The sequence below is a fragment of the Camarhynchus parvulus genome, chromosome 14 (genome assembly GCF_901933205.1).
Source record: "Camarhynchus parvulus chromosome 14, STF_HiC, whole genome shotgun sequence".
In the NCBI taxonomy this organism is placed as follows: Eukaryota; Metazoa; Chordata; class Aves; order Passeriformes; family Thraupidae; genus Camarhynchus; species Camarhynchus parvulus.
The window spans coordinates 12759624-12787260 of NC_044584.1; the positions used below are offsets into that span (position 1 = coordinate 12759624).

Consider the following 27637-nt stretch of genomic DNA (forward strand, 5'->3'; position numbering starts at 1 on the left):
GAGACAGACAGAGGAAGGTCACTGGGCAGGGAGAGCACCTGCTTCTCCCGCAGTCCCACAGTGATTCTGACAATTCTCTCCCAAATTCATGACTGCTTTTTGCAGGATGTCAGCTGTGGAAGGTAAGTCTGTACCTTTCACCAGCACCAGCTGCTGCAGCTCTGGGGCCTTGCCTGGTTGTTTTTTCCCCCATTACACAAAGTTATCTTCTGGCAGCTTTCAAGGCTGCAGCGCCTCAATGACCACGAACACATCAGCAATGAGCTGTGTAGAGCTGGGGCACCTCTGTTTTCAGCTTGTCTATTGTTAGGGCCTTTTCTGTCACCTCCTGTTTAAACTATTCACAGTAACAACACATGCCCGGGCTCACAGCCTGAAACACACATTAGGTGGCTCAGAAAAACATGAAAATATGTAACAGACACAGTCCTAGAAGCTTTTACAATCCAAGTATGGCCTAACAAAGAGAGTGAGAGACACAGACAGCAAGCACACCAAGGAGCAATAAGAAAACACTATTAGATATGACTGCAGCTCTGTAAAGCTGATTGAAACAATCAGATGTTTTAGCTTGTTCAACTTAAAAAATATACATGTATAAAAGCACAAATGGTGAAATGTGTTCTAAATAATGATTTGAAAACCCTTAATTAAACAATTTAATAATATAAAACAAAGGTATCAAAAAAATAGAAAAATGTCACTACTTGGGCTTAATTGACAGAAAAGGCTGATGTGAGATTACAGCACTGCATGACCTGGGTAGGGAATGTGTATATTAGAGATTATTATACCTTCACATTAACTAAAATAATTAGTACAAGTGTTCACAGTGTATTTCAAGTGCCGTAATAGTAAATTCCAGTGATTTTGATTTCTTGTAATTAACACATACACACAAATGAATTTAAAACTGCAAGCATAAACATTACTTGCTCACTGATCCATTATCACACTGCTAACAGATCAAGCTTAATCAAGTTCTATCAGGTTTTTTGTGATTATACACATTATTAGACAAGTCTCGTTTCATTTAGTCTCTAAACAGCGACATTTTATTACAGTCAGAGCTAAGTAAGTTTGAAAGGGACTTGCTGTCTTGCTCTTTTATCCATGTAGCCAGAACAATAAATGAAAAAAAAATTAAGCACCTGGACTAAATACATCACATAAATACTTTCCTGGCTAGAACTATCAAGTTACTGATAGCAGTAGCTTCATTAAAAAAATGCAGTTAAACAATTTTCTCTGAAGGAATTCGGCCATTTAAAAATAGTTGCTGGATTCTCAGCTTCACAGTCAGTGTTTCTCAGTGGCTTCAGCAGGGTGACCTTGGCTGCCAACAGCTGAATTCTCTGCTGCTGTAACAAAAGGTGCTGAAATGCTGATGCTGTTTCCTGGACACCAATCTACACTGGAGGTATGAGATGGAGAAGGAAGCACAATGCTCATGTTAAATTGGAACAGAGAGGACAAGCAAGAAAGAAGCTGGGGGAGTTTGCCCCACGTTTGGTGGGCACTACTCTATGGAACAGACACCAGCCTCATTGAATTTGAGTCAGGACTGGGGAAGAGCTCAGCCACTAAAGGTGGGATTTTGCCACAGACCACCCAAAAAGGGCAAAAAACAGATTAAGTCTCCTACGAGCAACTTGAAAAAGTCTCTAGATTGCCCTGGGACGTATGGGATACGAACATCCCTGACACCTGCTGACAGCAATCCAGGAGATCTGGAACCCAGGAGGGAGCCTGGGACAATCCCTGGACACAGACAAGCCAACCAGGGCTCACTGTCCTGGTCCTACTACTCACAAACACAGCAGTGCTGGGGGTGTGTTAATCCTGGCAACCTTGGCTGCAGCAGCCTGTAAGGTGGAGTTCAAGATCCTGAGGGGAGCAGGAAAGGCAGAGAGCACATCTGGGGCCTCATGACAGCACACTGGCTTATTCAGGGATCAGCTACAGGATCCTGTAAGGCTGTTCTGAAAGCAAGAGTTTGAAAGGGTTGACAGTGTTCAAAGACAAGGTCCTATGAACAAAAGAATGGTCCTTCTGGATACTCAGGGAAGGCAGAGGGAGAGAGAAAAGTGTAGGCTATAAGGAGAACGATCTGGCTAAATGAGGAACTCATGTCTGAGAACCAATGAAAAAAGGACATTAGAGGGAGTTGGAACCAAAGACATACTTGAAAGGAAGAATACTGAAAAAGTACCCTGGTATGCAGGGCTGCTGTCAGGGAGAGTGCTCTGAGGGCTGCAGCTAGCAGAAGGCAGCAAAAGCTTCTACTGCTACTTTAGCAATAAAATAATAAAGAAAATACAGCCCACTGCTGTGTGAGGAAGTGACAAGCAGCAGGTACTCAGAGCTTCCTTTGCCTCCCTGCACTGAAACGTTCTCCCAGAGCTAATGGAGCACAGGAAACACGAGGGATGGAACCAGAATCTCCTGTAAAGCTTCAACCCAGGCCATCCCACGGGACTGATGGGATGAATCCAAGAGTACTGAGAGAGCTGGCTGATGTCACTGTGAGGCACTGCTCTATAATCATCAAAGGGCTGTGGAGCTGGGATGTTGCAGTGTGGATAAGTGGAGAACAAAATGGGTGAGGAATTGGCTGTTGGACTGGAACTGGACTGCTGGGCTCCAGGTGTATTGGTAAAGGAACAATATGGGAAGATTTCATAAAACCAAACAGAAGGTTCCAACTTGACATGAGAACAGTAGCATTTTTAGAAATCAATTTCCAGAGTTTTAGAAAAATGCAGTCAAATGAACACATAATCTGATCAACAATATTTTACAGATTACCATTTTTGTCATATTAGATTATATTATACTTAATGCACACAAATGCCCTCAGAAGGAAGTCCTTCATTGTCATGGTGTATCTAGGTGTAAGCATAGAGTTCGTAGAAATTATATTCAGTGAGATAGTTGCACTATAAGGTAACACTTAAAATTCTTGATGTGATTGTACCACAATATTAGTGTTACCAAGAATAGATATCCTATTCTGATTATGTAATCAAGAAAAACTTCTGGAAATAATATTCAAAGTACAAACTACTTTTAATCAGCAGCTAAATACCAAGATATGATTACTTCGTTGCTCTAATGACATCTGTAATGGATTCCAAGTGCTGTGCCTGATTGCTTCCCAGCTGATCAGGATTCTGTTCATCACTTCTAGCTGCTGGAATTCTGAGATTTCTTGGAGTTCCTCTGCAAAAGGCTTCAACACTGGTTCAGCTTAATGGCTACAGTGCATGCTTTAAAACAGTCCATCAAAACCTTTACCCTTAGTACTCCATGATAAAATATTTTAAGAGAAGAGAGGAAGATCTGCGTTGCGCACTCACTTTTTACCAACAGGAATTGATTAAAAAGCTGTATAATCTCCCTGTCCTTTTAGGCAACTAGTCCAAGACTGCTAATCCACAGGTATCTGCACCACAGAGCAAGTCACTGCTATCTCTGTCAGCAGTTTAGACAGAAAGACAAAGGGCTGTAAAACTGTCCTTTTATGTACAACTTAACGGTTAAATTGTACTTTTATGTTTATCAACACACAGCAGAGCAAGCCATTTGTATAAACACAAAGGCAATAATGAAGTAAGTAATTGTTCCAGCTGAATATTCTATAATTCCTTTTAATAGTGCATTTCCTTAACTACTTTATATAACTACATGATAACACAGGTTTGAAAACTATTAACATAATTTCAATCACCAAGAAATTATTAGAGAAGCTAAAATATGGTGGCTCAAGTGAGGTAATCATAGAATCATTGAATCATTTAGCCTAGAAAAGACCCTTAAGTTTACTGAGTAATGAAGTGCTCTTTCTTGCAATTTCTTGGAAATTGCATGAGGCAGCTTCAAATATTTATACAAGGCACAGCACATCCATCACACAATGTAGGTGATCTCACCAGTACAATCCACTCAGTTTCTTTCACATGTCTATTAGCAAAATGAATAATGCTAATGTTTTGCAAAGCCCTGACAGGTTTGTATTTAAAACATTACCAAGTCTGAGACATACACTGGCAAAAGGGACAATAATGACTACAGAGAACCACTGCTAGAAAAACAAAACCCAACCAAAACCAGAAGTACCACACACAAGACTTACTGTATCCAGCCATTCAGTGCCCGGTGGGAGTCAGAAGACTGCTGGCTCTCTAGCTCACACTTAAACTCTACCAACAGAGAAGCCTTAGCATAATGTTGTTTGAAGTCAAAAGAGACAAAAGTACTCAGAACTTGTCACTGTTTTATGAGTATTTGAGAAATATCCAGGTAAACAGAAACCAACTTAGCCTCCTGGATTTTCTAAATTTTTAGAGTGAAAGATCCCTTTCAACAGGATGTATAACACTTATTATTTTTCCTGACTCTTCTTTCAAGAGATACTGAAACCAAAATATTTGGAACACTTACACAAATTAGAAGTCCTAATCAAAACATTTATTAAAACTCTGCTATAGGAAGATGATTCCAAAATTAATGGAAGCACATAAGCCAATAAAACTGCACCCTGGCATACTTTATGGTCAAGCTACTGAGGTGTTACACAGTAGATTCAATTCAAGCTTAAATCTGTTGTTTTTTACACTTTCCCACTCTTTCAGCAAAACTGTGTTCTGATCAAAAGAAAGCCTACAAATACTGTCAATCAATTTGACAGCTGAAGTCTTAAAATTAACATTGTGGGACACTGAAAGAATTAGTGAAAGGTCTCCAACGTGCTCGAAGCCCTGCTGTGAGCAGGGGCTGGGAAGCAGCTCCTCAGGTGCAGGTGGAGTGTGAAGCAGAGTGCAGCACAAGGCACAGGATGTTTGCAGCTCCCTGGGTGCACTGTGGAGCAGGCAGTGACAGAGCCAGGGCTGTCTGCAGCTCTGCTGCTGATCAGGGCTAACAAATGTGGGACACCGTGCTCAGTTCTGCTTTCCAGACCACTTCTCAGCAGGTAACACCACGTCTAATTTCACTTCCCAGAAAAGTACTTCTCTTTCTTTTAGCTCACATTTCTGCATGGTTTTTTGTTCTTCCTCTCAGTGTACAAAGAAACACACTGAGTTCAGAGTCCCACAACCACAGGACGGAGCTGCTAGAGCTCAAACTCACTGACCTTTAGCATTTTAAAAACTTAAATATTTGAATCTATTAAGCACTAGAAATCTACAGAATTCTCTAAGCCTTACTCACTTTAGGTACCCAAAAAGCCATATCTAGTTTTTGCTATTTTCTTGGCATTAGTTTTCCCCAGTGGCTAGAGCCCCTCCTTGTCATCCCAAAGCAAGCAATTAATAAATGAATGTACAGCCGTAAGATGAATGCTACACAAAGTCAGATGAAAAAATCAGAATAATATCTCAAGAATCATCTACAAATCACAGTTTTTTCCCCCCAAAATACCAAAACAGAATCTAATACTAATGATACTTATGAAATACTATTTTGAAGTCAAGTAAATTAGCTTTATTGCCAATCTGAAATATAAAAAAATTGAGTTATTACCGCCATTCTGCACTTTTAATCGCCTTACCTGGCATTCCATGGACAAGGTCTCCACACAGCACAAAGAACTTGGGTTTAGGGTTTAGTTTGTTAACAGCCTGCACTGCTTGCTCTGCTAATTTAATTTCTTCTCCCCATTCATCATCTCCATTATTAGTGTCTCCATGTGTCCAAGCTTTCATCAGTCCAAACTGAGGATCTGCTCCTTGGATGAAGTAGAAGGGCCCCTTCCATTGGTACTCAGCATCTAAGAAGAAAAAAAAAGGAAAAAAAACCAGTAGAGACACTTAAAAGAGAACGAAAGCTTCCATACATCATTAAATTGGTTGTTCTTCACCTCAGTAGGTTGACACTGCTTTAATGCACAGACAGAATTCTGTACTCATTCATACAGGACAAATATAAAGGCAGAAGTACAAAATTGTCCTCTAATGTATAGTTGTAATAAACCAAAGTATATTAATCTAATTACACCACATAGTAATTACAGACTGATTAGAGGAGAAGTATGTGAAGAATTCAGCAAGTAGTGCTGGAAATTACAAGACTACAACACAGCACAAGTGCGTAACATTAGATTTCAGTTGACTCTTTTAAGATTCCAATTATTGCTTCTTTAATTAACAAGTTAAAACATACACAAGTTTCATATTTTATGGTTCCAGTAGACTTTTTTCTTAAACTATTAAGGAGTTAGATGCTTTTTTGTTCTCATAGTTTTAGAGAAAAGTTGGATGTAGCACATTCTTTGGAGTCAGAACTGAAGCCACTCAACAGGTCCAAGGTCAGCAAACATTAAACCCAGCAACACCAGAATCATCAGCAACAATGAAAATTAAACTTACTGCTGCCACAATTGCTCCCAAGACCTATGACAAAAAGGTGAGAACTCAGAAACAAATTTCCATTGGTAGAGTCAGTGTAGGCAGAGGGTAGGACAGAATCTGTACTGGTACCATTTTTTGTATACTTCTTTCTCCAGTATTGTAATACCAAGTACAACAAATAAAGGGTGACATATAGGACTACAAGCCCATTTGGAAGAAAAGAATCTCAACATTGGGCAAATAAAACAAGAGTTGGTTACAAATTTAAAACAAAAATGGGTAGCCTGTGTCCTACACTTATGTCTAAAGCTGGAAGTGAAGTACAAACACAAGTACACTGTGGTTTCTCCAGCTGTCTATATGCATTCATTTGCAAACTGAATATTTTAATTTTGACAGCTCTATTTGGCTTAATACATTTACTGTTATTGGAGGTTTAAAACGGCATTTAAACTGTTAAAAACTCACAGACTACATCCTTCTACAGTTGAATCTAAAATGAAATGATAAAAATTATTTAAAATTAAAATATAATCTGTAAATATAGTTTCATATCATGTCAGTCTGATCTGAAATCCATTTTGAGGCAAATGGTCTTCTGGTTTTCTAGTAACAGTAGAGAAGTTGCATGTTCAACACATGGATGTACTTTTGATTTCCTTCCACAAGCTCTAGAACTGAAGCTTCACACTTGGCAAGAAGGGGAGTGTGTTTCTTCCAAGCAAGGTTAGCAAACTGAGTTCAGAATTCATCTCTTGCACCACGGATATGGATAGGCCAGAACGAGGGATGAGGAATGCAGGCAACTCCCGGAAGCTGCCTGTGATTGTCATCTGTTGCTATGGCATCAGATCGTTTTTCCAAATGAAAGCTTCTGCACTTGAACTAAAGTAACATTTCATTTCTAAACAAAATTATTTCTCTACCAGCACTGACTTACTCTAAATAATAATCATGTATTTTATAGACAGAAACTTGTAGCCACTCATTGACTTTTGATTCTGAAATAAAATTTACTCAAGTTACACAACTGTTCAGAGAAGTGAAATGATCTATCTATCTATGAGTTTGCAGTATAAGCCTTATGGAAACAGTTGAATGCCAAAAATAACGTAGGTTTTTATTTTATGACTTGCATGGAAAAATACAGTTGCCATAAAAGCAGCTTACATGATAAAGGCAATAAAGGCACTGTTTGTGCAGAGAAATCAAGTTACAGTTTTAATAGGTAGAAAGCTATAGGAAAAAAAATCAGTTAAGGAAGCTTGCATCAGAAGCCCTTTATGACCTCTACAAAACGAAAATGAAAAAAAGGAATGTCTGGAACAGGAACTTGGTTTGAAGGAGTGGCACAATTTATTCATTAAATGGGGACAAAAGAACAAACCTTTGAACAATATGGCAGGACTACTAATACCTGTCCCTTTTCCAGCAACCTGACAGACAGTACTGATAAATCAATGCTGAGCAAAATCTACTTGTTTTGTATTGTTTAATCTGAAGTCAGTATTTTTACCATAGCAGCCTAAGTAAAATATAACTCCATTTATTTATTTTTACAGAGACTACTTAGAAAAAGAGCTAGCAGCTGTTTTTAGAGCCTGTGTTTCAAGTATGGACAGACTGTGTTATGCTGTCAGAGCCCAGCAGTGGTGCTGGTGGCCACAGGCAGCACCTGGAGCAGCCCTGGCTGGGTGCACAGGCAGCAGGGCTGGCCCAGGTCCCAGGGAACTTCAGACAGAACACCTGAACACACACAGGTCTGGCAAGCAGACAATGCAGTGGCAGGGAGCAGGTGGGAAAGGCAGACTAGGGGTTATTCTAATATATGTTTCAGGGGTATTTTATTTTCCTGACTTATATTCATGCCAATACAGTAACTCTCTAGGTTTTAAGTACCTGAATGTTTCTAAGACTGTTGCACAGATGCTCTGGTTTGAGTGGGTGAGTGATGGTCATGTGAGGCAAAGAGAGAGACTGATAAGATGAATTTCAAAAAGAGAAGTTCAGTACACAGACAGAATCAAGAAATGGCAGAAGAAAGGAGAAACAGAAGATGCAGGGGTGGAGGTGGTGAAGAGTGGGGAGAAAAGGAAGGAGATAGGAGGTGAAAAAAGAAAGGAACTGAAAATGATGCAAAGGTATGTGCTATATTCTCCTGTAGGAAAGAAATAGATAAAATGAAGAAAGTGAAGCAGGGATATCAGAAGAGAGCCAGGAATCAGGGCTACATAAATAACATCTACTTAAAATGTTAGTTTAGTTAACTGGTCTTAGTCAAATAATTCAGTCAATAGCAATTTCTGTGGTATTCAATAACTTATCAAATAGTTACAAAAATAACAGTAAGGCTGAAAAAATATTTTCTACCTTTGTCTTGTTATTTGATCACTCCAACAGAAACATTAAAACCAAATAACCTTAGTACGTAAACCAAATTCCATTAGCTTATTTCTTATCAATTGTTACTCACTTTTGTTTCCCATGAAACAGAAATATATGGGAACAAAATAATGGAAGGACATTGTTTAAACTTACAACTTAACTTTTTTCTTAAAATCAGGAATGTATTTAAGTACTATAAATATAAAAACAGAATATTATGATTAGAGTTGTATAAGTAAGTACACCACTGGTGCGAACTTGCACCTGGCACCAATCTTAAGCCTGTTCTGAATTCAGCACATCCAGGAGGTAATTCTTGAGGGTCCTCACTGCTCTGTCTTCAGAGTTGTTTTTACAAGTTTTTCCTCATCTGTGCAAGCTGTGACACCAGTCCAGCTAAAGTTTCAAGTGTTGCTACCAGTGCAATTTCACTAATTCTGCTGAAAACCCCAGGACTAGGTCTGCATGAGTGCTCTTCCAAAAACCAATATGCTAAGAGGGTGGCAACGAGAAACAGCTGGGAAAAGCATCTTCCACTACCACAGATGGATCCAGGAGTCTTCTGCCTTACAATGAAATGGGAATGGACCCTGTTCAGATCATTATTCTGTAGCCTCCTTTTCTCCCTCACCTTGTTCATTTCTTCATTCAGCTACCCACGGATCAGGTACTGTGAGCAAGCAAATGAACTTTGTCTGCCCTGTAGTCAGGCCCCACAAGCCCTGTTTGAGCCCTTTCTCTGGTCCTTGCACTGGATCTCAAGAACAGTGCTCAGGGGGATCATTCTGCCCCATGCTGGGGGTCTGCCCAGGCCTGGCAGAGGAGAACTAACAAACACCACTGGGCACAAGTGCTGGGAAGGCCAAAGCTGCTTTTGCAGCAAGCCTCTAGTCATGATCCAGGTCCAAGTTGCTACTTCTGAAGGTTTCAGTTAAATAATGTGTACAATGGCCATCATCCCTTCAAATGTAGCAAATGACTTCTGTGGGAATAACAGTACAGGCATCCTTTTCACTAGGAGTTTGAATTTTTGAGCCTTTAGATGAGCAATGTAGTTGTATTAGATGAAGTGCATGCTAGGTAAAGCACTAGAAGATTAGGATTCAATTAATCATTTTTTCTGTCCTCTCTCTTCCATCACAAAACTGAATGAAGCTGAGAATGTCTGAAAATTGGTTCTTCATCCCTACAGACATTGAAGCTGTTTGTGATTCTCAGAATTTACCATAAGAAAACACAAATGCAGAACAAAGTTGAGACTTCTCTGATAACTGAGGTACATATAGTTTCCATTTCTGAAGGACAAGCAATGTTTGTGGAGCTGCTCTTACACACCAAGCAACAGAAAACCCCTATTTCAAAGCAGTTTTGGTTCCAGACCTCCTTAAAAGCACAGCTGATGGCCACAGAAGAAATCCAACTCCTGAACATGCTGTTATGCCTCAGTTTCAATAGTTTCCTACTCTTTTTCTGCTCCCGCGAATGCCAAAGTACAGACAGAAGATCAATGCAATGTATTTTTAGTAGCATTGGCTGAAAAACAGTGCCAGCTTCTAATTTTATCTAAGGATTAAATATGTGAAGGACAAAAGAAGTCAGCAGCAGCTCACCAGAGAAAACCTCAGCCATGTATTGTGATCACAGGTAAAAAGACACTTCAAGGACTTAAGTGGGATTTCAGCTGAATCTCCCAACTTCTAAAGGACAACAGCTAATCTCTTGCTGTGCCTTCATTTCTTCCCCTTTTGCTTCTCCTAGTTTCACATCTCTCTTCTCTCCCCATCTCCAAGGATCACCAACATATCTATTGAGATTGCTCACAAAAACCACTGGCCTCTGACAGGCACACAGAATCGTGAATCCTGGTGGGATTTCCAGTATTTCCCTGGTGAGATTTTTCATAAGTACATTGGTTGGGTTCCACAGTATATTGGTGTTCTTCTTCCTCTACAGAATTTAATGGAAACAAATCAGTTACAGAAAGTTACTCCTGTCCATAATCTCTCTTTAGACACATCTGTGTCAGAGCAGTTTGGACGTGGACACATCTCCAGTGCCTGCTCAGTCCATCACGGGCAGTAACAAATACAAAAATGCCCTCGCTGTCACGTTGGGTATGACAGGGGAATCAATACCTGAAAATCAGAGCACAGCAGACACAGGGACATGATTCCCTGCCCTGAGTTGTCTCTGCCCACAAAAGTGTGCCTGTGACTCTTTTTCTGGGTAAAACTGAAAAGGAAGCACAACCTTGGTTTTCCAAAGAAGGTCTATGCAGGAAGGAAAAGGGAATCTCTTAAGTGAAGTCAGGATGCATACATCACAGACAACACAAACAGAAACAATTTTTTTCCATTACTCTCAGTCCTGAAATAGCTTGAAAACAAATAAAGAAATTGTGCTACTTTCTTAATAATTCCTTGTTATATATTAAACTATTATCAGTAGATGTGGCTTATAAAACTCATTATTTTTGTATGGCTAAATACCAAAGATTTCAGTCTAAAGAAATGTGCAAGTCTTTCCGCTGTTTTTTTTTTTCCACGTGCCCCTAGGAGTCTACCAAAGATATGACTACTGAAGGTTCTGTTGAATGACCAAGGCAACCTGTCATGAATGATGCCATTATAAGTACAGGGGAAAAAAACCCTTCAAAACAGGTATTAAAATACATTTTCAGAGAAAAAATAAAACTTTTTAAATTATTCTAGAAATTATGGACTACAAAAATACTGTCAGTAGAAACATTAAATGACAGAATATGGTTTCTCAAAAAAAATGAGACAGTGCTACTGTTACCAAAAGACATACTTTTAAACTTCTTAGATAACTATCAAGGTAAGAAATGCCCTCTCAGACACAGTTTATTTGTACTGAGGGCTACAGAAGCTAAATTCTAGTCATGCCTTATGCCCACCCCCAAATTTAACATGTAAACTCATTACAAAAACTTTACAGCCCAGAACTGTAGGTGTGAAGGGGGGTGGCTTGCATAATGACAAGGTGAAGTCACAGAAAGTTTCTCAAAACCCACGTAAAAATTTCCCTAATCCATATGAGAGTTGGAGACAGTACTGGGAATGGAATATGCAAGCTGGGAAGCAGTTCTGATCAGTGCTCAAAAATATTACTGTTGAAGAGCTCTAGAACAGTAATCATAATGTGCCAAGATCTAACACTCTTCTGAAAGCAAGAAATCAACTGCGGTTGTATTTAATTTCAAAGGAAGACGAATTATATATAATTATGATGCTTTTAAAAAGTGCAAAAATCCTTGAAGGCAGCATGGAAACTATTCAAAGACACTATCCCAGAGGCTCAGACAATATGCACAGTATTTACTAAGGATTTTAGAAAGACCAGAAAGAATCCAGACTGTCTAAACTACTTAAGTAACAGTGACAAGGAGGCTGATAAGAGCAGGTGAATGTCCTTTGAAAAGCTGAAGCATTCAAATAAAAAAACCAGGAAAGATTTTATACACTGAAAGGTTTGATACTGAAGTCCAAGAAGTCAAGCTAAAAAAAGTGAAGAACTGAAAACAGCATAAAACTGAGAACTAATAAAGCACTTTGTACAGGAATTAGGAGCAGGTAGTCTACCACACAGTCACTAAGGTTAACAGATGTTCCAGACATGCAAGACGCAGCCAAAAAGAAAGGCTGAAAAGAAGAAAAACAAGGTACATTTTTGTATTCACATGCATCTACTTGTGAAGCTCTAATGTGATAATTCCTCCTGAGAGACAGCACATCAGGTCTGTTTCAAATCAAAATACAAGTAGATGATTCAACAAATAGACACAGGCACTAACAAACCACTCAGACTGGGGGGCATCCATAGAACTCCTCAAAAGTGAAAACCACTCAACTTCTGGGGAGTTATCCTGAAACCTGCCCTTGCACCAAAGGAACAGGCAGGTGGCCACTATTACATCTACATTTAAAGGGGTTCTGGTGACAACTGACTACAAAAGTGGCATCTGTACAGACAAGTGATGGAAGCACTAACCAAGACAGAAGTTCCTGTGTTTACTGATTCTTCAGAAAGAGTAATCAACAGCTTTTACAGGAACAAGGGAGATCCACTTGATCCCATCTCCATGAGGATCTAACAGCTCCTCACCAAAGACTCTTATGGAAGCCAAGCTGTCAGGAAATACAAAATGAAGTCCTTGCATGCACAGAAAACTGGTAAGAAAAACAAAAATGGACAAGACACCCAGATGCCACCTGGATCTGTACCAGGACCTATATACTGTGCAACAAACTCAAAACAATCTGTCACAGCAACTGAACAGCGAGGAAGTGGAATTTGCTAAAATTAAGCCATTTGACAGCATGAAAATCAGGCCTGGTTGTGAAGAGCTGAGGAGAGACTTCCTATGCAGTGAGTGCTCATAAAAGGATGAACTTTGTGCAAAAAAGCGCAGCATAGTGCACATAGGGAAAACACCACCAACTTCATATGATTTTTACCTAGTGCTACCAAGAAGTCACCTCAACATTCAAAAATGGCAGAAAATCAGAGATTGGAAAGGAATACAGAACAGAGCAAAATGAAAATATGAGAAGTAATTGAATAAACTTTGAGAGTGTGTACAAGATTGGTGAGGGAGGCATGACAAAGGAACACAGAATCACATGTGGAACTGAGACTGTGATGATGCAATACTGGTTATTCGCCTGTTCCACATAAAGGTTTCAGAACCATCAACTAAAACTAGCAAAAGACAGGTTCAAACAGACACTTCTCAACCAGTTAAACTGACAGAACTATCACTTGTTTAGTTCCTTGAAAAAAGTGTTCCACCACTTCCACAGAAATTCTTTGCACAGCATGCTACTGACATACTCGGGACCAAAAAAAACCACCAACCCAAAACCACCCAAAAAGCAAACATCTTCCTGACTTCTGGAGAGAAGTGGTGAACACAACACTTACCCAAACATATGGTCCTGTTTCTTCACTCAAGTACTAATAGGAGGAGTAGACAGCTGAAGCAAAATTTCACATAGGCATAAAAGAGACAATTTATTTCACAAAGTAAAGTCAAACCACACAAAGGTCTCTTGCCAATCAGGTAGGGTATTTATACATTGTTTCCTACTGTGCCTCATTGATTATATGGATAATTTCAATCCCTCACCTCAAGCTCCTCATGCACGTGTCCCACATCAAGGGCAGAGGAGAGTAAGTTACAGGTATAACCTCCACGTTATGTAAAAGCAGACTGAACAATTTACCAGTAGGGAAGAGGGACTTTGCAGAAATGGTAGGAAAAAAGGAAGGAAATTTAGCTCTCAATAGTGGCTTTCAAACTTTAAAAGGAAGCAGCATGCCAAGCCACAGCAGTGACAGTAACTGTGGATACATGTTTAACAGGAGTGAAACCTTAAGATGGAGAAAAGAAACAAAACACAAATAACTGATTTTTGTCTTAAAATGCATGAAAAATTTGCCTCAGTTTTAACAGCCCTTGGTTCTCTTTTTTCATAATAATTTAGTTACTAAAACGTTGTGTTGAACTTTAGCCTCTTAAGAAAGACCCAAGTAAATTATTTACAAAAAATATTGCACTCGAAGATGGTAGCTGGACTGTGATAGCCTAACAAGTCCTGAACAAGATTAAAAGCAACCAAGTGGTAAGAAAAATCTTAACTAATATTTAAAGAACTCCAAACAAGGACACTTCAGAAGGAAGAAGCACACCTGGTCCCAAATGATGTTTTCTTCCATGTTTAAGGAAATTTTCAAGGAGTTAGATACAGGTTTTACTCAGAAATTTTTACACTGCTGTTGAACACTCCTTTTGTCAAAATTTCACTGTATAGTTGATTTAACTAGATGGCTTGTCTGCCATCTGTCCCTTCAGCAAATGCTAGGCATTCTGTTCCAAACCAACCAGACCATCTGCAATTAATAGGTTGCCAGAATGGCTGTATACATATACTTCACATGCTCTGAGTTGGTGATTCGTCTTTATTTGGCAACAAGCAAAGCCAAATATTTCCACTGCAACCCAAGAAAAGACCACAAAATTGATGGGATGAAATAGCCTTGCTGACCTCACCAAACCAATACAATCTGAAATTTATAAATACAGAGAAATAGAAGACCTTCTATGCATGACCACAGAAAATGATTTCTTAACACAGCTGTGTCCCTGAAAAACCCCAGCACACTGTAGAACCTCCATCCTTGGGAGAATTTTACAAGCAGGCGCATTCACTGAGATGTTAAGGTGTTAAATGCGCTCCTCTGTGTCCAACCACAAGCCGGAACCAGCAGGGACAGGCGGCTGCCACCTTTGGCTCGGCCTCGTCTCCTTACCCACCTGGCGGGTGTGGAAGCTCGTCTGCCCTGGCTGGCTGCAGCCCAGGGCTCGCAGCGCTGCTTCTGCACAGCGGGGAAGGGCCAGGGGAGCACCTGTGCTGCTGACCCGAACGAGGCTGAGCACCCCGGGGAAAGCAGCATCTCACCAAGCTGTGAACCACCTTACACCTTGGTGCCCTTTCGCTCGGGCACCAACAGTGACCCAGCGGTCACCTGTTAGGTCACCCCTACAGGTACAAACAAAGGACAGCACAGCGCTAGCACCAACAGCTTCATAGGCTGTGCAGACCCGGTTCAGCAGCACCGACAAGCATTTTAAAACGAATCCGGTGCTGGACACTGCTGGCATCTGCACGGGAGCCAAAGCGTGGGGACAAACTAGGGCGGCTCCGGGCGCGCCCCGGCACAGAGGGGGCAGGGGGGCGGCCACAGCCCCGCGTCCGTCCGCGATGCGGCCGCCCGTGCCCCCCGTGTTCCCCGCTCGCCGCCACGGGCTCGCCGGCAGACAGCCCAGGCCCCGGCGCTCCACACCTCCTTCTCCCGAGCGGCAGCTCCTCCCGCCGCCGGGGAAACCCGGGGCCTCCCTCCGCACGCCCCTCCCGCCCGGCAACGCGGCGGGGAAGAGCCCGCGGGCGATGGCGCGGCTCGGCCGGCGCTCCCCGTACCTGGGCGGAAGGCGGTCAGGGTCCTGCCGCGGGCCCTCAGGAACACGCTCTCCGCCGCCGCCATCGCCCCCGGCCCGCGCGGCCGCTGCCACCGCCGGGCCCGGCCGCCGAGGGGCGGCACCGCCTCCGCCGGGGGCGGCGCCTGGCGCGGGCGGGAGGCCCCGGGACGCACCGGGGACGCCCCGCGGGCCCGGGCGCTGTGGGCGCGCTGGAGGCGCTGGGGCCTGGCATGAGGGGAACAGCGGGAAGCGGTGCTCGGGCGGCTCTGCGGCGAGCCCCGGGATAGCCCTGGGAGCAGGCAGGGGGCTGCGGGGCGGCTCCCGGCATCGCCGTGTGTGGGGGCGGCTTGGGGTGGAACCTGCCCCGAAGATGCGCTGGCTTTTAAATAAATTATAATAAATTTATATCTATTACATAATAATCAGCTTGTTCCTAACCTGCGAACCGAAGTAACCCCTTGTGTAAAAGCACTGGCAACCTTCCTTTGTTCCTTCACGGGTTGTTCTTCTCGTCAGGTTTCCTCAGTGTTTAAACGTGCTCCCGCATTTAGGTATCACCAGCAACTACTCTCTGAAAAAGAAAAGAGAAGTTATGCAGAAAAAGCAGTGTCTCCCTGCTCCAGTTATGTAGAAAAAGCAAAGCCCCAGTGTCTCCCTGCTCCAGTGCCCCGAGCTCCACCTGCCCTGCCCTGCCCTGCCCACGGGCACTGTGGAGGGCACAGAGCAGGGCCCACGCTGCTCCTGTTCCTGTCAGAACCAAGCTACACAGTGAGGTGATGGCTGAAATATACAGGTGACCCTTACAAGGCAATGTTTTCTTCATCTCTTGTGACCTAGAATTCCTTTTTGACCCAGCCATCCAGGAATAACAATAACGGTTGCTGTTTCCCACTCGAACAGCTGGGACCCCATTATTCTGTGTGGTGCAACATGCAGAGTTCTGAGTGCCTCTATTCATCGTGTGAAATCTGCAGCATTGTGTTAGGTAAGGTTAATATTGTCAACTAAAATGCATTACTATGGCTAGATGGCTTTTCCATCTGTAAAATGTGGGTATTATTATCCACAAGTAAAAACAGCTTCTTCAGTCCTTACTTGCAAACTGCTTAAAGATCATTAGATGGAAAGCGCTAGGGGAAGTCTTTTTTATTAAGTAGTTTTTGTCAATTCCCCTCTTTATGAGGCAGCATGTGGTATATTAAGCAAATAAAAATTAAAGTGCATTTTTAAGTCTCAGGTGTGGCTTATCTAAATATCCCAACACCATCATAGGAAGGGGTGATCACAGTCTTGTGGTAGAACTGCTCATGCTAATATAAGAGCAGTTGGCTCAGTCATGCAAAGAATTTTTTTTACCTTTTCTATTTCTTTTCCATTTTCTTCTCATTTGCTTAATAGGGCTGAGCAGCTATAAACCAGAATATATGACTGCTGCATGACTTCAGCTAAAGTCAGAATTAATTTTGCATGTGAAATAACATCAACATCAGGCCAAAAAAGGTAGATTGTTTTGGCAAGGCAGCATAGTGTGGCTCTGGAGCACAAGGACATGAGATTGTGATCAGCACCTGAATTACCTTTGTTTTACTTAACCTGGATGTGTTGCTAAAGGCAGCCATGTTTCTTGTCAAGTTATGCATGTCTGAAAGATTGAATCAGACCGGGCAGAGATGGGGATTGTAAGATCTTCTAGATTTATCTAAGTCTGTAATTTCACAGCTCTTTTTTTCTAGACATGTATAGGGTGCTCTCCTCTACAAAATTCTGTTGTCAGTACTTGTATTCTGTTATATTTGATGTCCTTGCAGGATGGATCATGGATGAACCTCAGGATGCTCAGCTCTTTTTAGGTGATGATGGTGGTGAGTGTGCAGCCTGCCTATGTTGCCTCCTCTTCAAATGGAATCCTTTGATCTTAGATCACCTTGAGCATTACTTACGGTAATGAGGAGGCCACGAGAAATTTTAGTTTTGTAATTTAAACACATTTTCTTGGGATTTTACAGCCTGAGTGCAGAAGTGTTTTCATCTGCAGAAATAAAGGAACATTTGCTTATAAACGTGAGAACTGAGAATGCAGGAGGGGGATTTCAGCTCTCTCCTGCTTCCTTTACTTTGCCAAATTTGAAGTATGCATTTTTGAAGCCAAGCTCATGGACCAAATGCTATACAGCTAAACTCATTTTACTATGACTAAGTCGTTCAAAGTTACTACTGATCTATGTTGGTTTAATTATAGATTTTCATGGACTCATTCCAGATGGGCCTAGATAAAGCATCAGAATTTTGTCATAGGACTTGATTTGTTATACAAAGTGTCATGAATATAATGGCACTGAATAAATAATTTACAGTAGCACGTGTCTCCTCTTATATATAGAGTATAAATAGAGAGTTTTACTAATTTTATGAAGTTAGTGTGAACATCCAGAGGGAAATGTACCATTCTGGGAGGGCATGCAGTATATTGAAAATAAGAGATTAAAAGTGGGAAATGCAGGCATTGAAAATAAAATTCTTATGTAAGATTTAGCTTAGTAAGGGCTGTGAATAGAATAGTGCAGATCTGTGGAGTCCAGATCTCGTAAGACTTACTCGAGTGTGCTTGAGATCATGCTGCCAAGACTTACAGTTCTTGGAAGTTCTGAAAAATCCAGTAACAGACATTCTACCTTATTTTTTACTGCAGTTTAAAATAAGACTGTATGCACCTTGAGAAACCTAGATAAAGTACTAATAAAACAAAAAAAGATTCTAAAAATTACTATCTCTATTGAGAAATTGAAATAAAGAGCAAAATAGTCAAGGCAGTGATTGAAGAATGGGAATCTTTTTTCTAATCTCAGCAAATGACAGGATGACAAAGAACAAAACTGGAAGAGTACAAAAGGTGAAAAGGATATAACAAGGTTGGTCTAAACATTGGAATTGAAATTACAATGCACAGACAGATATGCAGATTTGAAACTAAAACCATTTTAATCTTATATATAGAGTAGAATGACTATGTGCCATCTGGAATTCAGGGAATCCAATGAAAGTTGGAGGTGTAAACAATACACACAGCAATATCAACATCTGTTTCCAGAGTCTGCTGATATATATGAGTCCTTGAGGGATAAGTTGGAGAAAATAATGGAAATTGATAAAACCTCATGATAGAATTACATATAATTGTATTTGTTTAGAAAGAATTTGGATTTACTCATGCTAAAAAGAAATAGGACATACTATGTATTGTCTGTTTTTTAAGAATCTTTTCTCCCTGTAAGTCCTTGAACAGATCAGCATTGATAGCAGATGCAATGTTTTGGAAGGTTTGGCACAGGATACAGCTCCTCTCCTTCCCCAAGAACAGCAAATGGATAAAACCCAGGAAGTTCTGAAAACTTACAGTAGTATCTTTATGAGTACACTCCGGTGTCCTGCTGCATTGCTGAGACTCCAGGATGGCTACACTATTACAAGTAAATCTAGCAATATGAGCCTAAAGCATTACAGAATATGATAAAACATAAGGTCTGATATTCAATACAAACAAAAGTGAATTACTACAGTAAAAATAAATTACTGCCCTGAAGAGTGTTAGCAATGTTAAAAAAAGGCTCTGTTAATACTTGGCCTTGATACCAAATGGCCTTCCATTTTCAAAGGGCACATAAAATAATATCAAAAATATTAAACATGCTTTGCACAAGCCATCTTAAAGGGATTGGTTGACCAAGACCAATATTTTGTTGCTAGGAAGGGAACAATGATGACATTGACTATTTCCACAGCTAAAAATCCACTTTGTAATTGATTTTTATCTGACTCATTTAGTGTGGGCAGGCTCCATTTGTTCAAGAAACCTGTAATATATTCCTTGAATCACTGTAACTATGAGAGATATAAAAGTTGATGTAATGAGTTAAACACACTATTTAACTCAATTTGTTTTGCACACTGAATTCCAATTTCTGACACAGATACAGGTTCTATATAGAGCTATTGCTCATTTTTAAAGATGTCTTGTTAATTTTCTGTGCTCCCAAATATTCAAGAGTTCTGCTTTATTCAGGGTGCCTCTGATTTTAGAATTCTGTGTCCTGAGATTTCATTTTCAGGTACACTGAGAACTCACACCTTTCATTGAGTGATTGAGACCTGAGCTACCAGCAGATTCGAAATTCCTGATTAGTAAAGACTCCAGGGAATGAGAGAGCCAGACCAGGAGGAATTATTTGATCTGGTGCATATCTTTGACACATTCAGTGTCTGCTCCTGAAAAGTCATGGATATTTGGGTCATGAGTTTGTATTGAAACTACTAGACACATAAAAATTGCATAGGAGTCCAGCAAGGCTTGAGCTGAGTGAAAAGGAAAAAAAAACCCAACAAAGTTTTAATTGAAGTGTCCATTTCCAAAATGATGTAGAATATTTGTGATTGACTGCCACCTCATCATGAACTATTAGAACTTTCTGGCTTAATTGCTCTCCAGAATTTTTGCCATCAGATTTGGGCAGCATTTGCCCACTATCTAAAGTTTGTGATTCCTGCTGCTCATCCTGTCCAGTCACAAATGGAAGGGAATTAGGAATATAAATAGATTTGAAGAAACTATTTATTGTATATATCCACATACATATCTGTATGTTTTTAGAGTACAACAGGTTTCAGGTATATACTATTTGACTTGGTCTAAAAAGAAAATCTCGGTTTAAAACCTTTTATTTCACAACTTGGTCTCAAATTTGGACTTTTTTATTTTAAACAAATAGATTTTCCATTAATGTACAAGCAAAACCAGAAAACTGAAAGAAAAATGAGTATTTAGTATATATACATGAGTATATATACATGTATCTGTATGCATGACTCTTGACAGGCCATTCTCCTTCTTTGCTGATAAATGACATATTATTATAAAAAAATAAAAGCCCTGGTGATCATTAACCACAGTTGCTATTTCTGTCAAAAACACCCCAAAGAAGCAGCAATCTTTCAAGTATTAAAATTCAATAAACAATCAGAGCACTTTGATGTTTTTCAACTAGGCATAGAACAAGGGCATTGGTCTTTTCCTGTTACATTGGTTAATGCAAAATGTGTTGCAAATGTACTGAATGAATCTCTTTGTTTCCTTGCTCAAAGCATATTTTTTTTCAGACTAGAAAAACTAATTTTTACATTACAGGTGACATACGAGCAATTTGGGTCTTTTGAAAAAACTCATAACTCCTTTTTCTTCTGTAAAGAGATTTCATTCTCTTTCGGAAAAATGTCTTTTTTTTGTGTCACCTAAATTTTAACCAAATATATTTCTCAGGAGCACATGTACATCACCATCTGACAGAATATAACAAACTGGATATAAAGAGATAGACAGTGACATCAGATGACTCTGAGAAGAAAAAAGAGTGACTACAAAAAAGCTCCGAAAGAGAACCCATTGTCATACCACTTTGCAAAGATGCAGCTTCTGCTACAGAGGGAAGTTTGGCACCACAGAAATGTCCTCTAAGTTGACAAGGTTCCACTTAGGTTTTCTGAAGTGGAAAAGGTAGTTGTACATCAATCAGGCACATAAATCCTCTTGTTGATTTGCCTTCCTGAGTCCCACTCTGCCACTACTCTCTCCTCAAAATACAGCCTAATAAATTGCATCAGTGGTTCAGAGAATCTTTGCTGCTTTGGAGAATGATTTATGTTTGCTAAACTCTTGCTAGAACTCTTCTACACATTAGTATTCACTCATATTGTGTGCCAGGTTTTGCATGTGAAGTAGATCTTAAAATTGACTTTACCATCTGTGATGTCACTAATATAGCAGTCACTGTACTTCCTGAAATAGGATGACTATGAAGGATGCATCTATTTTGCCACAGATTTCTATAAAACAAAATGTTTTTCAGTAATTAAAGCTGGAGGTGAACAAAGGAGGTACTCCGGGAAAAGCACAGATTAATTTAAACTATAAATGACCCATTTAATTTTTTTTTCACTCAAGTAATGAGTGAAGAAAATGAGTTCAGAGACTGATGAAGGATGCTGAATAGGTAATTATCGCTATTACAAACCTCTTATTTTAATTTGTAGGAAATGTGATTTGAAAATTAAATAGTACTTGATTTTTTTTTAGGTTTCAGTGTGGACTCTCCTTCAGCTGTGCCTAGCACTTTTGTTTCTCAGAATTTCAAGGACCTTTCTTTTCCCATTAATGATTGTATTAGATAACCAGAAGGATCCATTTTTCAACAGTATTATCTCAGCAATAAATTACATTTTCTACTTCCCTCAGATTCCTGGTCTAAAGATCTGTAGGTGTTTTACAGGCCTTGGGTAAAAAGAAATAACAGAAAATTTGGACACAGGTAGAGGCACACAGAGGCTGATTTATGAGTGAAGACATAACATGCACCACAAAGCTTCTACTTTTAAAATTAATAATAGATGAGGACAAGATTGCATGCCCTACAAGGCAAATGTAATCCACCTGTTTTGTACTACCCTTAAGTTCAGCTACCAGCCTCCTTCCCCGTGTTTGCAATGATTTTTTTTCAGATTCCTTCCAGCTGTACTTATTCATAACAACTAAGTCAACGACAGCAAACACTGTCTGTATTCCCAGAGTGTTCTTTCAAATTTTTAATGCTCCAGTAGTTTTCAAATCTCTGTTACAAATGTAACAGAGCCCAATGTCCAAGCATAAAAATCCAGACTAATTGACACTAGAAAAGTGGCTTTCCCACTCTTTGAATTTCTTCTGGTTTTGAAACAGGGGAGAAATAAAGTTTTATTCACAGAAATATTGCTTGGTCTTATTGATCCATTCCTACATTGGCTGAAGCATGATCACCATAGAGATATGTGCCCTGTACATCAGACAAAATATAGAAATTAACTCAAGTGCCTCTTCTGCAGATGACTTGGAACCCTTAAAGATCATTTTGATATTGCCAGTTGGTTGCAGGAATACACAGTAGGAATTGCAGAAGGCTGTGCACAACAGTCAGCTACCAATGAGAAGATGCTACATCCAACCCTTCCTAAAGTACTCTGTGGCAAACAAGCCCAGTGTCCTTGCAGAATAGACTGTGCCCCCCATTTCTAGCCTTAAAATCAGATGGAACTAAGACCTTCCTGCTATGAAGCACAGTCAGGCTCATTCAAAAAGCCTGGTGGACATTGCACATGTCCCAGAGTGGCCCTGAGAGTGAGCAAATGGCCCTGAGAGTGAGTATGGACACGGTGGCTGTGTGTCTGTAGGGATGTCCTCACCACAGAGATGGAACAAACCCTCTCTAGCCATGACATCCTGACAACACCCACCTGACAACAGAGTCTGGCCACAAACCCGTGGTCATGAATTTATCCCCTGGACTTACTTAACAGACCATGGCACTGGAATGAGTTGTAAGCCACAAACAGCTCAAAAACAGTGAAGTGTGATTGGCATTTTTGTTGAATGCAATTGGATGGATTCATCAACCATAACAATTTTTTTGGAATAATTAAATGTGCTGAATTTTTCATTAAAATGAAAGCACAACATTCATATGGAGTAATTACTGTGGTGTGAAACATGTTTGAATTAGAGCAAGACAACTTTGTCATTGGGTAGGTAAATTCATAGTGCCAGGAAATGTTCTCCTCCCCAGGTTCTAGAAATCATGTGCCTAACAGTCTCCTGCAGCATACAGTACAAGCTACTATTAATAATAGATCTAGAGCTGAACATAAGGTATGGAGGGAGTATTTAAAATGTTTAATTATTCAAATGAAGGAATTAATTGACTGTGTCTTTTTTGCAGTTCCACAATATTTCTAAACATCTTAATAGCTCAGCATGCTAAGAAGAATATAAAATAATGTGTCTGAATCTGCACTTCAGTTTATTCTCCAATACAAGCACTATGGAAAAACATTTTAAAATCAGACATTTGGAATAGAGCAACTGACTTTGGGGAGAAAGCATATCTATGTATATATATAATGTATATATACACAAAATATGTATACAATATAAAAAATCTGTGATGAATTGGATTCAATGGGTGAAGATCTTACAATGCCCATTTGATGTACAAAATGTGATGTAATACTGTATCAACAAGCTGCACTTTGCTACAATATTTATGTCAGTTCTTTTTAAACTAGCAGTTCTCAAGCAATGCTAATCTAATCTAGTCTTAGCTATGATGATTTCTGCAAAAAAAGTATTAAACAATTCTGAACTGATGAGAATTTGCCAGTGCTGAGCTTCTAGCAGAAGATCATTCATTATTATACTTCCAAGCTTACCTAGATGGAGATCATTGCATTCCTTGCTGGAAAAGGCAGGTGGGAAAGAAAATATTCCATTTGCTTCTCTAAAAACCTTCAAGTCTAATTTGTCTCCAGAGAAGGTCAAATTTAACTGAAAACCAGGTTGATTTACATATTTATTTTCAGGCAAACTATAGTAAACTGTAACTTCTCTTTGCCCTAAGCTTTCTCCAACAATGTTTTTGGGGGCTGAACAAACTGTTTAAGGCTAAATTTCTTTGCTGTGCAGGTGCAATTTTGTAAGCCAGTATTGTTAAACTGTAGTGCATTTTAAAGGATTGAGAGATCCTCCCACTGTGCATTTTAAAGGATTGAGAGATCTGCACGTGGGCTGTTCGTGCCCTTGATGTGCCACAATAATTGAAGTCCAGCTAGTGTGAACAAGGATGGAAAGGTTGCCTAGGAGCAGGTTGGGAAGCCCTGACCTGAAGAAGCATCTGTTACCTTGATGTCTGCCAGAAATAATTATATTATAAGCAGGCTGGTACTAGAATTTCCAGTCTTTTCTCTTGGTCTCCAGAGCCAGAAGTCTGTATAGTTCTGGTATTACACACTATTTTTCTCCTTCAGCTCCTCGCTGGGCAAACAGGTACTGTTTCTCTCAAAAAAGAGGGATCAATTCTTTACTAGCAACCAGCAGAGGACACTTACTTTTAAGGTTTCTGCCAGGTTTGCTTAATTGGACTCTTTGGATAAAAAAAGCCAGCATAGGGCTATGATAGTAGTCTCAATGCTCTGATTTTCACACTTCAGCACTAATTTGCTTCTGGATAAACTTTGGTTAATCAAATTTCTGCAACTCAAGCAAATAAAGAGTGAAATTCATCCTGGCTAAAAGGAGCCCTGGTCTCATTTAAATCCATAGAATTTAATCTACTAATATTCTCCCAGTATTTAGTGCTTCATCTTTTGAAATGTAACTGTTTTGGAAGCATCCAGGTATGTAAACAGATAAAATATTTCAGTAGCTAAAGTACTTTCAAAATTAATTTCTCAGTGAAAAATGTTTAATTTTTAATTTTAATACACTTAATAACAGATTTATAAATCTTGGTTTATAAATATCTGCTTTCCTTGCAACAACATTTCTACTTAATCCTAAGAATACTCTGCAGCAGAAAGATTTACACCTTGTCCATACCCACTCAGCCTTTGACTTATAATGAAGCTGCCAGCAAGGACACAAAGTAGTGTCAAGCACAATGGCATCCTTGTACTGTGAAACTGGAATAAACTGTAAATTTTAAATAGCAGTGTTTACTATTTAAAACTTAGAGTTAGTAAATATCTCAAGAAAGATGTAGTGCATCAATGAGACTGCTATTATTTTTCACACTTTTGCTGTAAGAAAAGAGAATTGTAATATTTCTGGGTTCTTACATAACCTAGTCTAGCAAGTATTTATCTCATCTTTTAAATAAAAAAATCAAACCCTCTCATCCTCAAATAAATCTAATGTAAACAGAAAACGTACAAGGTAGAAGTTAACTTAGAGGACTTTCTGTTTGAGCTTTTGAACAATAAATCTCACCTGAACAAATATAATAATACCATCCTGGGTAAAACTTTCCTAAACTGACTGAGAAGACAGGTATATAATTTTTTTTCCAAGAAGGACTATTCACATTTATTTATCAGTTAGGGTTTTGGAGGAGGTTTTTTTTCAAGAGAATGATATATCATATGCATGTCATTTCTGAAAAAAAATCATGCACCTCTCATACAGTCTAGATTAAATCAAGGGGAAGAGAGCATTTTGTGATTTCTGCAAGTAAATTCATAAAGACCAACAGGACTTAACAGATTTTTAGGACAAAATCATAAACTTGTTGTGGTGAACACCATGATGTGTGGGGGAGGAGGGAGAGGTGCCAGCTGGATCCATCGCCTGTCTTGGCATTTATGCTGTGTTCATCACCATGGTATCAAAACACCTTTACAAGTTCTGAGTGTAGCCACAGTAAAGGATCTGTAGTTTTTCCTTGAGTCCTAGGAGGGATGGCTTTGTTGTTGTTGCTATTGTTATGATTTTTGAACAAGTAGGTGAAAATAAGGGATTTTACATTTTGTTCTTAAGGAGCTAAGATTCCTCAGGGATTCAACTCCATAGCTGTATGTCAGTTGCCAGGAAAATTGTATCTGTACATGGTATAGAGATAACTCTTCTCTTGCCCCAGAAAATTCCAGCTCCAGAAAGGTCACAAAGGGAGTGAGAAGGAGCCCTCATCCTTTTACACAGAGCACAGAGAAGATGCTTAGGATGGATGGAGGCAGGGAGGTGGAAACGAGTTGTTGAATACCCTGCTGATTTTTCCTGGTTTCCCCAGCAGTGCAGGCAGCCTCCCTGAGTGTGTGTGCCAGAGCTCTCCTTATCCCTGTGCCAGCAGAACGGCCTCCCTTGGGCTTCCATGGATTGATGCACAGAGACACCTGAGAGCTGGCTGAATACATTTGCAGGAATGTACAGCAGATGTGCTGGAGCTTAAAGCTGTGTTGTTAGTGGAAATATTATTTCCTTGGATATTTCTACATTTTCTCACATAATAAGCATCAGACTCTAGCCTTTGTGTTTTTGTCTTTAACTTTTCCTGGATGGTTTTTTTTCTACTGTCTTTAATGATAGATTTTGGGTTTGCTTTCATTATGAAGAACACTAGCATTATAAAATTACTCCATTGAAAGAAATAGAATATTATGTACTATAAAGAACATCTCATTGAGAATAAACTTATAAAATCTTGTTCCTTAGAGTGAAGTCTTCACTCCATTGCATACAGCTATCAATAATTAGATATTCAACAGATCTAATACTAAAAACATCCTGTGCAATGAGAAAAAAAAATGTGAAAACTGGACCCAGGGTGAGGCTTTACATGGAGGATCTATTTCTGATCTTGCTGTGCAAGTGTTTTAGTGTTTTCTTTTTTTTTTGTTAACTTGAGCTAAACATTATGACAGAAACAAGTGAGATAATTGGGTATTATAAGATATCTGCTCTTTTTCACTTATGGGTATTTTATGTATTGAAATATTTGTATTGTTTACGTAGGAAAGTGATCCTATTGTTCAGCCATCTAAATTATGTCTTTCTTAATCATATTATCAAGGCTCATGTCAACTGTTCTAGTTTGCACAGAAATTATGAGCAGTTTCCTTTTAAATTTTGTTATTTCTTCTTTTTAAAGAAGATCAATCCCTAAATTCACAGGGAGAATTTTTTAAACTGGAAAATCCTATTTAAGGGTTCAAGGTGTATAGAAATTACAAAATTGCTTTTAAAAAGGCCAGCTTTCTGTCAGGTGTGAATGACAGGCCAATTCCCACACACACCCAAGAAAATTGTGTGTTGTCCTCTTACCAAGTATTCTGTTACAACTGGCCCTCTAGATGTGTCTGTGTGTGTGTGTGTGTGTGTGTGTGTGTGTATGTGGAACTATATATATATATAAAAGTGTATACATGTGTATATATATAATTTCCATATTACACTGAACTATTCCTTTTACAGCTTCTTTACATTTACTCCTGAGTTACTTGCCTATATTGATTACAGATTAAACAATCCATTCTGAAGCTGTACTCTCAGATACCA

General features: G+C 39.6%; 1 protein-coding gene across 1 annotated transcript in view; it reads right to left on the bottom strand.

Moving 5' to 3' along the window:
- CPPED1 (calcineurin like phosphoesterase domain containing 1) overlaps positions 1–15850 on the bottom strand; it is a 39369-nt gene extending 23519 nt beyond the window's left edge. Inside the window, exons 1-2 of the mRNA XM_030958220.1 lie at positions 15737–15850; positions 5552–5770 (exon numbers count right to left, since the gene is read on the bottom strand). Of these exons, the coding sequence (XP_030814080.1) occupies positions 5552–5770; positions 15737–15800 (283 nt within the window). The 5' untranslated portion in view covers positions 15801–15850. The remainder of the gene's footprint in view (positions 1–5551; positions 5771–15736) is intronic.
- Between the last annotated feature and the right edge of the window lie 11787 nt (positions 15851–27637).